General features: G+C 39.9%; 1 protein-coding gene across 4 annotated transcripts in view; it reads right to left on the reverse strand.

Moving 5' to 3' along the window:
- Nucleotides 1-469: 469 nt before the first annotated feature.
- Nucleotides 470-14387, reverse strand: part of plcb1 (phospholipase C beta 1) — a 30716-nt gene continuing 16798 nt past the window's right edge. The window contains exons 10-32 of one of the 4 annotated variants that reach the window (XM_081721090.1): nucleotides 12651-12797; nucleotides 12279-12440; nucleotides 11928-12006; nucleotides 11419-11503; nucleotides 11108-11294; nucleotides 10553-10629; nucleotides 10284-10380; nucleotides 10093-10177; nucleotides 9480-9604; nucleotides 9209-9363; nucleotides 8287-8451; nucleotides 8088-8187; nucleotides 7881-7985; nucleotides 7272-7387; nucleotides 6942-7077; nucleotides 6637-6705; nucleotides 6075-6294; nucleotides 5805-5985; nucleotides 5426-5502; nucleotides 5255-5344; nucleotides 4768-4825; nucleotides 4582-4668; nucleotides 470-3055 (exon numbers count right to left, since the gene is read on the reverse strand). In XM_081721090.1, coding sequence (XP_081577216.1) covers nucleotides 2858-3055; nucleotides 4582-4668; nucleotides 4768-4825; nucleotides 5255-5344; nucleotides 5426-5502; nucleotides 5805-5985; nucleotides 6075-6294; nucleotides 6637-6705; nucleotides 6942-7077; nucleotides 7272-7387; nucleotides 7881-7985; nucleotides 8088-8187; nucleotides 8287-8451; nucleotides 9209-9363; nucleotides 9480-9604; nucleotides 10093-10177; nucleotides 10284-10380; nucleotides 10553-10629; nucleotides 11108-11294; nucleotides 11419-11503; nucleotides 11928-12006; nucleotides 12279-12440; nucleotides 12651-12797 — 2801 coding nt within the window. In that variant the 3' untranslated portion in view covers nucleotides 470-2857. Of the gene's footprint in view, nucleotides 3056-4581; nucleotides 4669-4767; nucleotides 4826-5254; nucleotides 5345-5425; nucleotides 5503-5804; nucleotides 5986-6074; nucleotides 6295-6636; nucleotides 6706-6941; nucleotides 7078-7271; nucleotides 7388-7880; nucleotides 7986-8087; nucleotides 8188-8286; nucleotides 8452-9208; nucleotides 9364-9479; nucleotides 9605-10092; nucleotides 10178-10283; nucleotides 10381-10552; nucleotides 10630-11107; nucleotides 11295-11418; nucleotides 11504-11927; nucleotides 12011-12278; nucleotides 12441-12650; nucleotides 12798-14387 lie in introns of those variants that run through there. The other 3 variants (XM_081721089.1, XM_027002410.3, XR_014125457.1) reach the window with 3 other exon arrangements.

Raw genomic sequence — 14387 nt, forward strand, 5'->3', positions numbered from 1 at the left:
ACGAGTGACTGTAATTCATACTCTTATCATAGACTTCAGCCAGGGGGATGCTGCTGTCAAACCTAGATGACATTAAAGCAAACTGCACTGGCAATGTTTTAGAGCTTCATCAGTGGTCAGATTATGACCACAAAATTACTATCGGTTGGATATTTTTGGAACTGTCTATCTAGCTGTTACACTGACAGCTAAACCCCCAGTAATATTTCCATGCCCAATAAATTCTTAAAAGCTCAGCCCCCCAAACCATGCCACTTCCATATTAGTATTGATGCTATATCAGGATGGTCTGCCACCCATATAATATCTGGTCAGCAGTGGTTCTTTTGTCAGAATCTGAGCAGTTGTGAATGGTGTAGAGGGCAACTAACAAACATGGCAACAGGAAATATCCAGTAAGTCCAGCTACAAGGTTTCTACTGAAATGCTGATATATGTGAAATGCAAGAAAATCAGAAACAGAAGCAGATCATTTACATTGTGCAAATTCCACATTTCACACAATTGTTTTATTAAACCCATTTCACAGCACAAGCACAACTTACATTCAACAATATTCATCTTGAAAAGATGCTGATATGGTGACACTAATAATACAACTGGATGAAATAAAATTATTTTTTTTCCTAAACACTACCTGCTCTGTTAGTGGAATTAGAGGCATATTTGAAATATAGTGGTACTCAGCAGAACACATAGTCAATAGTTTGACATTTCAAGAATTTGAAAGTCAATCTTTAGTATAAATGTCTTAAAAGTGCGTGCACAGTTCATACAAAAAGGAGAGCTCTATACATCAACACTTTTTACATTCCACATCTAAGACAGCTAACATCCAAAGGCACAGTACTTCACTTGAAAACAATCAAAAATAAATTCAGTCATAAAAGTATTTCAAGTAATCTTACATTGCAAAAAAGAGTTTGGTCAAAAGAAAATAGTACGGAGTTATCTTATAAAAAAATTATACAACACAATTTAACACAGGGTGAATCGCAGTGAATTACATTTGCATGTAAACTATTAAGTGTGAAAGTAAATTCGTAAACTTCATAAACTAGTTTTAGAGTCCCTTGCCATGTACTGTAGATGGAGCAATAATATACTATTGTCCATGGTGGTAATGCATTGTATTGTATTTTTTACTTTGGGCCTAATTATAAATTTGAAAAATATGATTATTATTATGTATGTTAAACAAGACATTAAATGGATCTAATCATATGCTTTTTTATGTCTTGAGGCTTCGTGTCATTGGAAAATGTTTGGCTCTTTGTTTTAATGATCCATACCAAATAAATTTTACAATAAATAAAGAGCATGAATGTAAAAATGTAAACACTTATATGAAGTTAAAGTTAGAGCTAAATTGAATATAATAATCTATTTGCACTTATTAACTTAAAAATCAGGACTATACAAATTATTTTTATCAGTAGCAAGTCAAAGCAACTAATGTGCTTCATAAGAGCTAAACACCAAGAGAATATTAATGGAAGTATGCCATAGTTTGGAAAAGAAACAGTACAGCATCTGCATCATTCAATACATGGTTGACTATGCTTTATATTCTTAACTAGGAATGAAATGAGACCAATTAACCAATCAAGCATACCAAAATAAGAGTCTCGCCCAAGTAGAAAGATTGCATAATGGCAATACCTCATGAAATCCAAAGTGCATATCTATATTTCCAACATTATTTCAGTCCCCTCTACTTTAGGATAATCATCTTTGTTTCCTTTGATAGTGACTAGGCTACTTCAATAATACATCTATGTTAAATAAAGAAAAGTATAATTCTGTTAATTGAGTTCCAAAAATACTGACATTAAAAAAGGAAGTTTAACACAAAACAAAAGATTTTAGAAAGGGCTCCTTAATAAAATAAATTTAAAAAAAAATTGGCAGTAAGATATTGTTATAATTATCCACCAATAAATACATATGTTGTATGTCTGAATAAAAAAGATAACACCATTAAGCACATCTTTACAGATCAATAACAATTATCATCACATTTCATAACAAGCTACAGTGTTGCATTTACAAATGTAGAGTAGCACAAACATGTTCAATGCAATCAATTCATGCATCCCTGAAAACCTTAAAATTTATGTTCCATACTGGATGGTGTATTGGTACCACGTCAATGAAACAATGGAGTATCTAGTAATTAGTATCAGTCAAAATCAATTAAAACAAACAATATCAGCAGCAATATTAGCAAGATAATTGATCTATATCAGCAAGCCACCTGGGCTTGCAAATTGAAGAGAACAATCCCAAATTAAAGAGAATAATCCAAAACAAAGAGAATAATCCCAAATTAAAGAGAATAATCCGAAATTCAGTGCAAATATACATTGTGATCTTTTCATAGACCTCTATTAACACCTGTAAGAGAAATTATAGGAACATTGATGTAACTGTGTACAGTGCTTTTACCGTGTGGCACACACATTACATCTTTTCAACTTGACAACATGGGTGCTCATGCCCTGCACCCTTTAAAATACAATAAACACACTGGCATTAAATCTGTGATCAGAATCATTAGCTATGAACACCTCATATGAATTCTAACAAAAATGAATACTCTATAAAATCATTTGAAAGAAATACTGCAGGAAAATGAGTAAATTGTAAAGAACATCATTAAATCACAAGTTCTGTCATCACTGTCCATCACTATGTTTTCATGCTGTAATTGCCTCCTTTCCTTTAACTGCTATTTCTCTCTTACTGTACAATCATCCACTGAAATTCTCCAAAACAAGTTACAAAAAGCTATTTGACTAAAATGAAACAAGAGGAGTGCCTGAAGCCCAAAGGAGCCCTTTGCCCCATCTGCCTGCTAGTCCTTCCTCTCCTCTTCCATATCATCCTCAGACTGTGCCCCCTTATGACTGAGTTTCTCCAGGGTGGTGGAGGAGGGCAGAGACTCCTCACTCCCATCAGTCCTTCTCTTAGTGGTCTCCTGCACAAACTCCTGAATCTCTACTGGGAGTCGGCGAAACTTGTCCTGATACTCCTGGTCTAGTTCGTTTTGAAGCTGTGAAGAGATTTCATTATATCCATTACAATCTGAAATATCCGGATTGTGCTAAAAGTACTTTCAAGAAAAGTCTCTTTCACAGCATTTACATTTGACTCCACATTTAGGTGGTAAAGTATGATTTGAAATTATCTCTCCTATCTTGGCATCATTAATCACACATTGTACAGTTTGTTAAAGGTCACAATAAATTGTGTTAAGCAGACATTTCAGATTTGCTTGGAGCAGCATTTAAAAGGCAGGATTTGGCAGCTAAAAATATTTTAGTCCAATAACTAAAACTCCAGTGCACTCAGAGAGTAGAGAAGGCACATCTTTTTAGGAACGAATAACATTATAAATGATCCCTCATTGAAATGCAGCAGGGATACTCTGAAATAGCCCATTGTATGCATGTCTGGCAGCACCCTAGAGGACAGCTGAACTACAGCTAATGATGATAGAGACCTCGCTCATTCTGTTCACTCTGCCCAGCCTAGCCATGCAGCGAGCTACGTTATTCACAGCTATGGATCAATATCTACACCTGCCAATACCCCACTTTAGACATGTTCTCTTTAGCATTCAATGGTAGTACTGCACAGAATCCCCTTCCCACATGCTGATTCCATTCTCTACAAAGTCTAACTAACAACTGTGGCATTACCTTAGAAAACACATAAACACTTTCTCTTGTACCATTTATAGTAAACATAAATGTTACTATTTATACTGTAAAACATTCAGTTATTTTAAACTCTTTTTGTGAACTAGTTCAATTTTAATGTCATAATGTCATTTCTTGACTACTGTCATAAATTGCTGTTGGTAGCACTCTGTGAGAAACTGAGAATATCATGAGGTCTGCGGGACCCTGCAGAAGGGGTGGAGACTGCAGAGTTTGGAATTGCAGCTCATGAAAATATCAGGGACTCAAAGAGATGCAGCAGTGCATGCTATAGGCAATTCAATTCGAAACCACACATGCATTTGTGAAAACAGTATTACTCAGAAAATCTGCAGAGATTGACATGGTTGTGTAAATATCTCTGACAGTTTAGGTTTTTAGATATTTACACATTAGGTAAAAAATCCTGTAAATCAGGAGGCATAGAACACAGAAGGCACAACATTAGTAGTAATGATGGATGATGAAGTCTTCTCATGATGGCTGTGAAATATAAATACATCTGCAGTTTCTTATTGCTCCAAAAGCTCAACATACTGTCAAAGTACACAGCAACAGTATGTTGTGACACACACATTCTCTGTGGATGAATCGTCATGGTACCCATAGCATCTAGACAACTGTCAGATTCCACAGATGAAAGCACTAACTGAAAGCCAATGCAGTGATGCTTACCTTCATGATCAGACTAATTCTCCTCCATAACAATGATAATAACAGTGCCTTTTTTCATCTTTTAATGTATGTGACATTGTTACAAAGTGTCAAAAGATACAACACATTTCAAAGATCCAGAGGTATCAGCTGAGAACAAATACAGTAGGCCTACTACCAACCCTGACATGAATGAATGTACCTTGGGTTTCTCGTCCGTAATCTGCTGGAGAATGTTCTTATGTGTCTCCAAAAGTTTTTCATGTCTTTTCGTCTGAGCATCTTCTAGCTGTAGATGTGGTTGAAGAATTTAAATAATAGCAAAATAATGTTTTCAGAATTTTTGGTTATACAGTCAGAAATGCCAATCAGAGAAAATTTCTCCTACCCTTTTGATATGCTGCACGACTTCATTAACATACGATCTGTTTATTTCGAGCTTTTCCCTGGAAGCACATACAGTTAGCTCATTTGATTAAAAAAAAACAAAACAATAAAAACAAACAATTAAGAACATTTGGATCATCCACTGAATTTAGATGCTAACACTTTGTAGTGTTTCACAAGTTAACCAGAATAATATTGGTCCTGATTATATCGGACTTAGCTGTTACAAAACACATTTTAAAAGTACACATTTTATGTGCAAGATTTTCTGCATGAAGTGGATTCATTCACCAAGTGAAACTGTGATTCTAGGAGACATTTAGTCTTTCACTGCCCTCTAGTGGACATTGCATTTCTCACAAGCAGTAACTATATATTTTTTTTCTACTTCACAAAGACCAAAGATTCAGTTCATATTCTTTATTTGGAAATGTTTTAAATGTGTTTTAAAACAGCACATGCCCATGAAATGTGAACAGTCCACTTACTCTTCTGTTAAGTGTTTCTCTTTTGATTTCGCTTCACTGAGCTTCTCTTGTCTTTTCTTGTCCATTTTCTTTTTTAGTTCCTTCTTCTCTCTGTAGACAAAAGGACATCACTAAGGCCAATATTTGACTAAACAGGAGTTCATTCTCACATTTATTTTATTTCACACTTACTTTTCACATAAGTCTTTCAGTTTCTTTATTTGGCTACTTTGACTCTCCTCAGCCAGGAGGGTGAGTTTCTCTATCAGCTGTGTTACACATATGATAAAACATAATGTCAACTGTTTAGTCCTTTATGTTCAGTCATCAGAGCCATCTTTTTTATCAACAAACAGATTCACTAAAAATAATACACGCAAATTTGGGACATGTGTGATGTGTAAATGAAAATTTTATAGTCAGACTATATTTCTTTCTCTTTTCTGCTCTCATGAAGGGGATTTCTGAGTTCTCTGGCTCAGCAGGAGTGTGAGGGTTGGGTGGTGTGTGAGGGATGGGCAGAGCGCGAGGGGTGGGGTAGCAGGAGGGGTGGATGGAGGTTTCCCCACACCTGTTTGATGTGCTCTTTCTTTAGGTACTTCTCACTGTAGTACTGCTCCTGCCTCAAGTTGAGCAGCTGTTGCTGCTGCTGGTCTTTGAGCTCAGCCAACTTCTGTCTGCACTCCTGGTCCAGGTTTGCCAACTCCTGCTCAAAGAAGGATGCTCTGTGCTCTGGGCTAGAGGACAGGCACCTGCGGAGCGGAACTCAGACTGAGCAGGGCGGTCTCAGTGCAGGATGGCTCGACCGTGCATGAGTGGGTGGGGAGCAGAGCAGACATACCTTTTCTTACCATCTTTCTTTGCAGACTTCTGCAGCACAGACCTCCTGCGGAGATAGTCATGCTGGAACTCATTGTACTTGGCTGTGTGCTCCTTGATCAGTTCCATGGTTTTCTTGTGGTGCTTTTTCACCAGGTCCTTCATTTCTTTATAGTGTCGCCTCTGTTCTCTGACAAACACCTTCTGCTGTTTCAGCTCCTCTAATGTGTGGGCCTCCATCTCTAAGACCGTAAACAGCTAATAAGACTTACATTCAATTGCCCTGCAAGATGTATAGCTCTCATTATACCATATTTAATGGTCTGGATTTTGGAATATTAGCTCACACCTGTAAATAGGCTTTTTGCATACTTAACACATAGAGAATGAAAAAAGTATATATTATAGATTACTGGGGTGAGTTAATATTCCATTCATCATGATTATTAATTTATTATCCTACAAACTTCTCTTATACTACCTTACTCTACATATAAACTAAAACCACATTTACAATATATGATATTGACCTAAATAGAAAACACTGACAGATATATCACTGTCTAATGCAAGATGTAACTGACCAGTAAGGACACTATGTATAAGATCTTCTGTCTTTCCTGCAGGTTTAGCTGATCCTGAAAACACACACACTCATACACACACACACACACACACACACACACACACACACACACACACACACACACACACACACACACACACACACACACACACACACCTCTGGAGATAAGATTTGTGCAAAATCATATAATCTGATGTTCTCAATGGAATCTAATTTTGTTCTTGCAAGTTAATGGAAGACTCCAGCCCAGAGGCAAGCCCAGTGTTGTTTGGGGACAGAAGGTGGAGGGTTTGGGGCTGTTACCTGTGGGCTGGGGCAAAGGGGAGTGTTGAGAGGCCGGTCGAGGGGTAGCACTTGGGCCATGACTCAGACCATTCTCCACAGGGGCTGGTTTAGGCTCATTCTTCACCTCTGATGCCTGTTCAAGCCCAGGCTCAGTCTGACAAGTAAAACAGGTGAATAAAAGTAATGACAAGGCAATACTTTCTTTCTTTCATTTTCAGTCATGAGCGTATTCTCAAAAAATATATCGAGTTATGCCATTAAACCACAACACTGGGGTGAATGTGAGGAGAATTGTACAGGTCTGTAGGTGACATGGACTACATGGCTTCAGTGTAAAGCAGGCCCTACCTCTTTGGCCTCTTTCTCCTCCTCCCCCTCTTCTAATGTAAGAGCTGCTAGCTGCTTGGACCTCTGCTCCATTAGGTTGACGTATCTAATGGGGTTCGAAAGGGCCTCTATGACATCTGTTCCAATGACAAACACCTAGTCAGTCTTTGCAAACATGGCACATTTCCCACATTCAGACAAGGACAGAGTTTCAGGTCAGAGCATTCCCTGTGTACATAGACAGTCAATGCATCGTTTCGTGTAACCACATTGCCATCCTAGTTCTTTTCCCTGCTGTGTCTTATCATCTGTGTCACTGACGTCAAGGAGCCCACTCCATCAGGACCTGAGTCATAGCCAAAAAGAATGTGTAAAATGCTGTTGAAAAGGTTACTGCTGTAAGCCCCAGTGGCATAACACTCTTTAAGTCTTGCATTCTGGGCCCCTACTAGGTACAGGACTGTGTCCCACTAGCGCCCACCTCACGCCTTTAGGCTGCAAATGTAAACTGCTGCCACTCTCATCCCAGCGGAAACACAGCAGAAACACATTCACCATACAGTTTAACCAAAGCTTTCCAGAGGTAGGTGGGCAATTACTGTGTGCTAATTTAATACTACTACAGGTTACCTGCAAAGGTGTCTGGCACATAATCTTTGACTTCTATATACACAAACAGAGCAGGAAGCATGAGAGACTGGTTTTTCTCATTTCTCAATCCAATATACCGGTAACCTGAAGCAAAAATAAAGCACATACAAAACCAGCGTGTAACCATGTCAAGTCATCATGTAATCGCATAGAACTCTAATTTTGGTCCAGGAAGAAAACACCTACCTGGTCGAATGGCTGACACTGGAATTAACCGATGCCCAATGAACTTTCCGCCTTCCTCAAACACAGCTATTCTTAGCGAGGCAAGAGTAGGCAGCACCACCTGTTGCATGAGACAAAACAACAGAAGGATTTCATGCTGAATTTATATATGATGCTGCAGCTCCACATGCAGTGTTCCAGTCAGACTGCTCAACAATACCTTTTTAAACACGATTGCCTCCTCTTCCCACACAGGGTTGATGGCATTGTTCTGGGATGTCTTTGTTTTAAACGCTTTCCTTCTTGTGTCAACTGGGAGGCCAAACATATCGATCTCAACATACACTCCTACTTTCTTATCAGTAAGGAACTGTCCAGATATGATCTGTGGAAAACAATAATTATGTCAGCAACTACTGCAACAAATATAAATGGAGGATGTCTAAATTGTTGGAATGTATTTATGTGTGTGCATGTATGTATGTAAATAATGTGTGTGTGTGTGTATGTGTGTGTGTGTGTATATGAGTTTATGTATGTATATATTTATGTATGTGTATATGCATGTAGGTATGTATAAGTGTATGTATGTAGGTATGTATAAGTGTATGTATGTATATATGTTTGTATGTTTGTATGTATGTATGTTTGTATGCCTAAGGAAGACTTAATTGGTGCTGTCACTGAGCCAGACATCATGTGGAATTAGAAGATTTTACATCTGCTTCATTCTTTAAGAATTCCTTAACACAAAAATATTGCCAAAACTTAATGCATCCCTTTTACTATCAATCGACAGATTATTAATTTCTACAAATGCAGGAGATTGTCTATCGACATTAACTACAATCAAAATCTTTCAATTCAAACATCAGCCCTTGTCTAAGTTTTTAATTTGAACTTGTTGAGCATACTCTCTATTACACTGTGCAGTGCAATGTTTCAGTCATGCAGAAAAAGGACAGTCATTTTATGAAACTCCCACTGGGCTTGTGTGTCCTCACTCTTCATGAGTAAGTCAGCTTTGGAATTGAGGTCGGCGGAAATCATGCAAAGAAATCATGCAACACAGCAAGCACAGTAAAAAGTGAAAAAGTGTTTGTTTAAATTAACTCATTCCATAAAATACACACACATCTAACCTTTATTGACAAGGTATTGGCTACAATACCATCCACGGTGCTCTCTGTGAAAGGGTCAAAATGCTTGTCGGGCCGTCTCATGAACTCTGGCTTGAGTCTGTAGCCACTCTTCCCATTATACTCATACATGCCCAGGTTCAGCTGCATGGCCAGATCTGGCAGAGGAGTGGGACAGAGGAGCAACTCAGAAAAAAACATAATATTTTCCATTCTGCAAGTAGCACATGATGATTTTACATATTTAGAGGGCAGTTCTGATACAATCTTTTACCAATTGTCTGAAAGTTTAGCGCCACCAACTGGCAGCCTGCATTCCAGAACACTTGAGGCATGTAGTTGGAGGAGTCCACTCGAGTTCCCTTAGGGTAGATTCTGCTGAGCTGAAGCTTGTTATATCTTAAAACATTTGGTTAAGGGTAGAAATAAGTCCTTTACACAAATTCAGTTTCCTCAGAATCTATTTAAGACATCCTGACTGTGTTTAATGCAAATCCAGGCAAATAATAACGTACAGGAAACGTACAGGCACAGGTGATAAGAATGGGATGACACTGGGTAATGTCGAGTGGAAGCAGCCAGATAAGAACAGTGTGCTTTGTGAATCATTCCACCTGATAACTGTGACTCACTGACATGTAATTAAGTGGAGCCCTCGCTTTGGCTTCTGTGCCTTTAATTCGCACTATGATCAGCCAATGTGTTCGACAGATCTGATTATTTAGGTCACAAGTAGGGCATAAAAAATGGATGCACTTGTCCTCATTTCCAAACATGTGTCTAATCATCAGATACCAATATGGGTTACTGCAGGAGTGCCCTTATTACAGCATGGAGTGACAGAACGACGAAAGGGGCAGTGCATTAATGCTGCATGAGGTAGATGCTCCACAAACTCCACAGGAGTCTTTGTGAGTTGCTCCAGTGCTTTGGTCTCCACAAACGACGACATCTGATAGCTGCGGTTGACTTCTGTAAATAGAAGAACGGGAAAAGGAGTCACTAAAGTAGCAGATTTTGATAGTGTGGGGAAGAGGGGGAATAAACAAGTTTAAAAACTAAGTGCAACCCTGCTTACTTTTTGCAGTCTCAAAGGAGTGGAATTTTGTGGGTTGGATGTAATTGACCAGAGTAGACATCTCCTCAGTGGCGAAGGCCTCGGAGCCTGCAGTCCCCTGCACGGAGCACACATACATACATACATACACACACACACACACACACACACACACACACACACACACACACACACACACACACACACACACACACACACACAGGTGCATCAGCTGTTGTGCATTATAGGATGTCAGGTTTGCGGTGAGAATGCTGAGTCAGTCCACTTACCTCATCCATGGACTTTTTGCAGTCATCATCATCTTCATCCTCATCTTCATCATCTTCTGCCTCCACCTCTGCTGAAGCTGGAGAAGAGTTTATCATTTTAAAAAAGTTTGACTTGTGTATTTCATATCTGCTGTGTCTTCCTATCCAAAGTGGGCACTCAAGCAAGATGAAGCAGAGGAGTCAGATACAGCTGCCAGAGATGCAGAGCTGATAAACTCCAGTTTCCTTCATGATTATTTAATCAAACTCACACAACTTTATATTCCAAAAATGCTCTCTGCCTGAGACATACATGCTGTTAACCTGACCTCCTAAAACAGCTCCTGATCCCTGCATCTGAGTTCTAAAATGGCAAAGCTAAAATCGCCTCTTAAGTTAAGCCTTAACATTCGATGCTCTTCTGCATACACACCACCAGGTGGTACTATAAGGATAAGGAACAAGAATGAAGACCAATTGCAACTGCAGTGGATGGCAGTTTAAAAACCAGCGAACTCTACTCTCTTCAGCACTTTCAGCAACTTCCAGTCTTTAAAGGCATGAAGTCATGACTACCTGCTGGGCCAGCACTGGGAGAGGAGGGCTCAAATACACTGGAGGAGTCACTGTTGGTGTTCGAAGCTTGCTCTGACAACTTCTTCTTTGTGCTCCCATCAGATGGCTTTGGGTGGGACTTTTTGTTCTTGACGAGGATCTTTCCCATGAGCTCATGTGGGCTAGGCAGGGGAAACCCTGACTCAAGCTGAAAGATATATGAACCAGAAAGCACAATTACCTTACAGGCTCACTTTTCTATCCAGTGTTTGTACATATGTGTGTGTGTCATGGGGAAAGAGTGGGACAGATTCTGCACAGCGTGTACGTACAGGGTATTTCTCAAGTGGCTCAATCAAAAGAGCATCCCCAAAGATTGATCGGCAGTACTCCGCCATCTTGGCTTGTTGCTTTGGACTGTGATTATTTGCAAAGAGAATTTTATTGTCCATAAAAACGCATTATAAAATGACAAAATTACCATTAAAATTAGATGCATCATTGACTACCAAGCATTTATTCATCAGCATAATAATTTCATGTGTTTTTCCTGAATTATAGTACTCCCTCACTCTTATGAAAACCCCCATTAAATATAAAGAGCTGTCATTTGGTGTGCCACATTTTCTTGCATGCGTCAAAGAAATGGAGAGACATCTCGAGCCGCAACTGTGTATCAAGAGATATGACTGAAAACAAATTATGCATTACAGGGTCTGCTATAATCACTCTACTCCTTGTTGCTATAGCTGTAATCAGCTCTTAATGTGGAGGACACTGGTCCTCCAAGGCAAAAGGTAAGCGAGGCAGCCCAGAGAGGCAGTGTGACACAGCCACTCACGAGTCCACGTGATTCTCGAAGGACAAGATGACAGGAAAAGGGGAGGTTTTAAAGGCACATTCAGCAATGGCCTCAATTACTTCCTGAAAGAGAGTAAATTGATTTGAATTGGGTTAGTGGAGAAAGCAGAATCATCAGCTAAACTCATTCCTTACAAGCTCCATTAATCCCAGCCAAAGGAGATTGATGTCAGTGTAATAAACTCATCTGAAGTTTCATTCTTTATTACTGTCATCTTCAGGTCAGTAACCACTAATCTAATACTCCTTGCATTTGGATCATGCATATAGGATAAAATGTCATAAGGGTGGTGCAGGAGATGTTAATGTGTGTGGGGCTGTAGGGCCTGACTTGCCTTAAACGAGATCTCGGAGGTCATGGTGAAGCCGTGGGTGATGACAGGCTCCTCCTCGGCTGTGCGGCCCTTCCAGCAGTCCAGCTCCACGCAGCGGCAGCCAGAGAGCAGCACCTGCCTGTACATCTCCACCGAGGAGTTCCCTGCCAGCTGCCCCGCTGGGGAGCACATGAACACACCATTCCCAACACTGAGCTGACTAATTTTGGGAGGGGCTAATGGACCAATGGAGACCCAGTCTCAGGGAGAAAGTAAATAGAGCAGCGCATCAATATGACTGCTGCTTGATCTTCAGCTCGGGATGGCCGTGTGAGACAATGCCTTTAGTAAAACAAGGCCCTAGAAGGTAGACGAATACACAGACGTACCTGTGAGATAGGTGTTGTGGGAAGAGTTGATGAAGTAGTGGGAAAGAGGAAAGGTCATGTCTTCACTTTGGTCGAGTTTCTCAGGTGGGATCACGCCATTCTCATCACTACTCAGATACCTGGAAAAGCCCTCCACCGAGATCTGTCCTGTAACACATCATGGTGATGTACAATGTTGAATGCTCAAAAGCGTATCATTTAATAACCCCTAGCATTAAATGTCTAGGCTGAAGAATTTTCTGAACTCAAGTACATCAGTACTTGACATGGTTTGGCCACCAGAGTCAACCAGGAAAATTCTATCTATGCACTGCAGAAAATGAGCCAGTTCACACCGATTCACACAGCCATTTTTGCACCTAAAGTAACAACCTGTCTGATCGAGGAAATTAGTGCTGTAATTGCAAACAGGCATCAAATTAAACACAAGCTGCAAGATCCATGTTCCCTCAACAGCCAGCATGCTTGTAGGAAACACACTCAAAGATGGGTGTCCCCTGTGACAAATTCTCACCAGCAGTTTACATTAATTAAAGCTGTTCTTCGCAGAGCTCCAAAGGTAATTAACCATGGCCCTTTTCAAAATCAGGGAAGCAGTGCATAGCAACACGAAGTGTTTCAGAGTAATCTCAGTGGGACTGCCACTGTCACTGTCACAGAGGGAAGTAGGCTTTGGTTTGCACAGAGAAGAAACAAACCACCTTGCTATCCCTGGAAAGGGGAGTGAAATGGATTTCAAAGCCTACAATTACTGTGCCCTGCTGAAAGTTAGCAATTGTCTTGCCAAAGTGGAGGATAAATGGTAAAGCCTACAATTCAGATCAGATCTTTTGCCAAAAACTATTCACATCCAGTTAAAGGCACAAAGATGTCAATAAGGTTTCAACATTAAATCATAAAGACTTTATTGACAGTCTCATATATGAAATGAATTTGGACACACTGCATCCCCAGGGGAGGAACAGAGCTCACAGGGAACATCTGAAGCCACACCCATGGCTAGACCAAAAATGTCTTCACTCAACAGAACTCCTGAAATTTTCTTCTGGCAGCTCATGTAACCATTGTGTCAGTGGGCTGGGAGGATAGTTTATATTCTGTATGACAGCAGGGTGTCAGGTTGGCACCGTGAGCTAAAAAGCTCAGTGATCACCCTTATCTATCAACATCTCAAGTCACGCTAAAAATGTCTAATTAGTCAGCTGTCACAGGCGAACTGCGCTCCTCCTGTGACCATCCAGTGACCAGATCCCACAGTCTGCCAGTGAAGGCCTGCATTCTGCTTTATAAAAATCAACTTCCTCAGCTGCAGCACTGGAAGGCATGGACTGCGTCTCAGGACTTACTGTTGCTATGGTAATGAAACTAAGGGAAAGGTAAGGGAAGAAATACATGAAAATGTTAGTTTGTGCAACCAGAATGAGGCAGGAACAGATTTAATACTGGAGCATTTGCAACGTTCAAAGCAACAGAGAAGAAGTAAATTCGTGTAGCTATTTATGCAGAAGAAGGAAGTGCTATGAACAGCAATTGTGTGGGAGTGATACACAGAGGCACATCATCGCCACTGTGGGCCTTCATATTAGGCTATGTGATAAGGTGATGACCTTCAGAGAAAGAGATGGCACTACCTTTTATCAAATAAAAACACAATACCAAAAAATGTGGAAAACTGTCAGTGACTGTAAAAATAAATGGTCTAACTGAGGGAATTAGAGGCAACTATATATTTTAATG

The sequence above is a fragment of the Electrophorus electricus genome, chromosome 10, assembly GCF_041902795.1.
Source record: "Electrophorus electricus isolate QZ-2024a chromosome 10, ASM4190279v1, whole genome shotgun sequence".
NCBI classification, from domain to species: Eukaryota; Metazoa; Chordata; class Actinopteri; order Gymnotiformes; family Gymnotidae; genus Electrophorus; species Electrophorus electricus.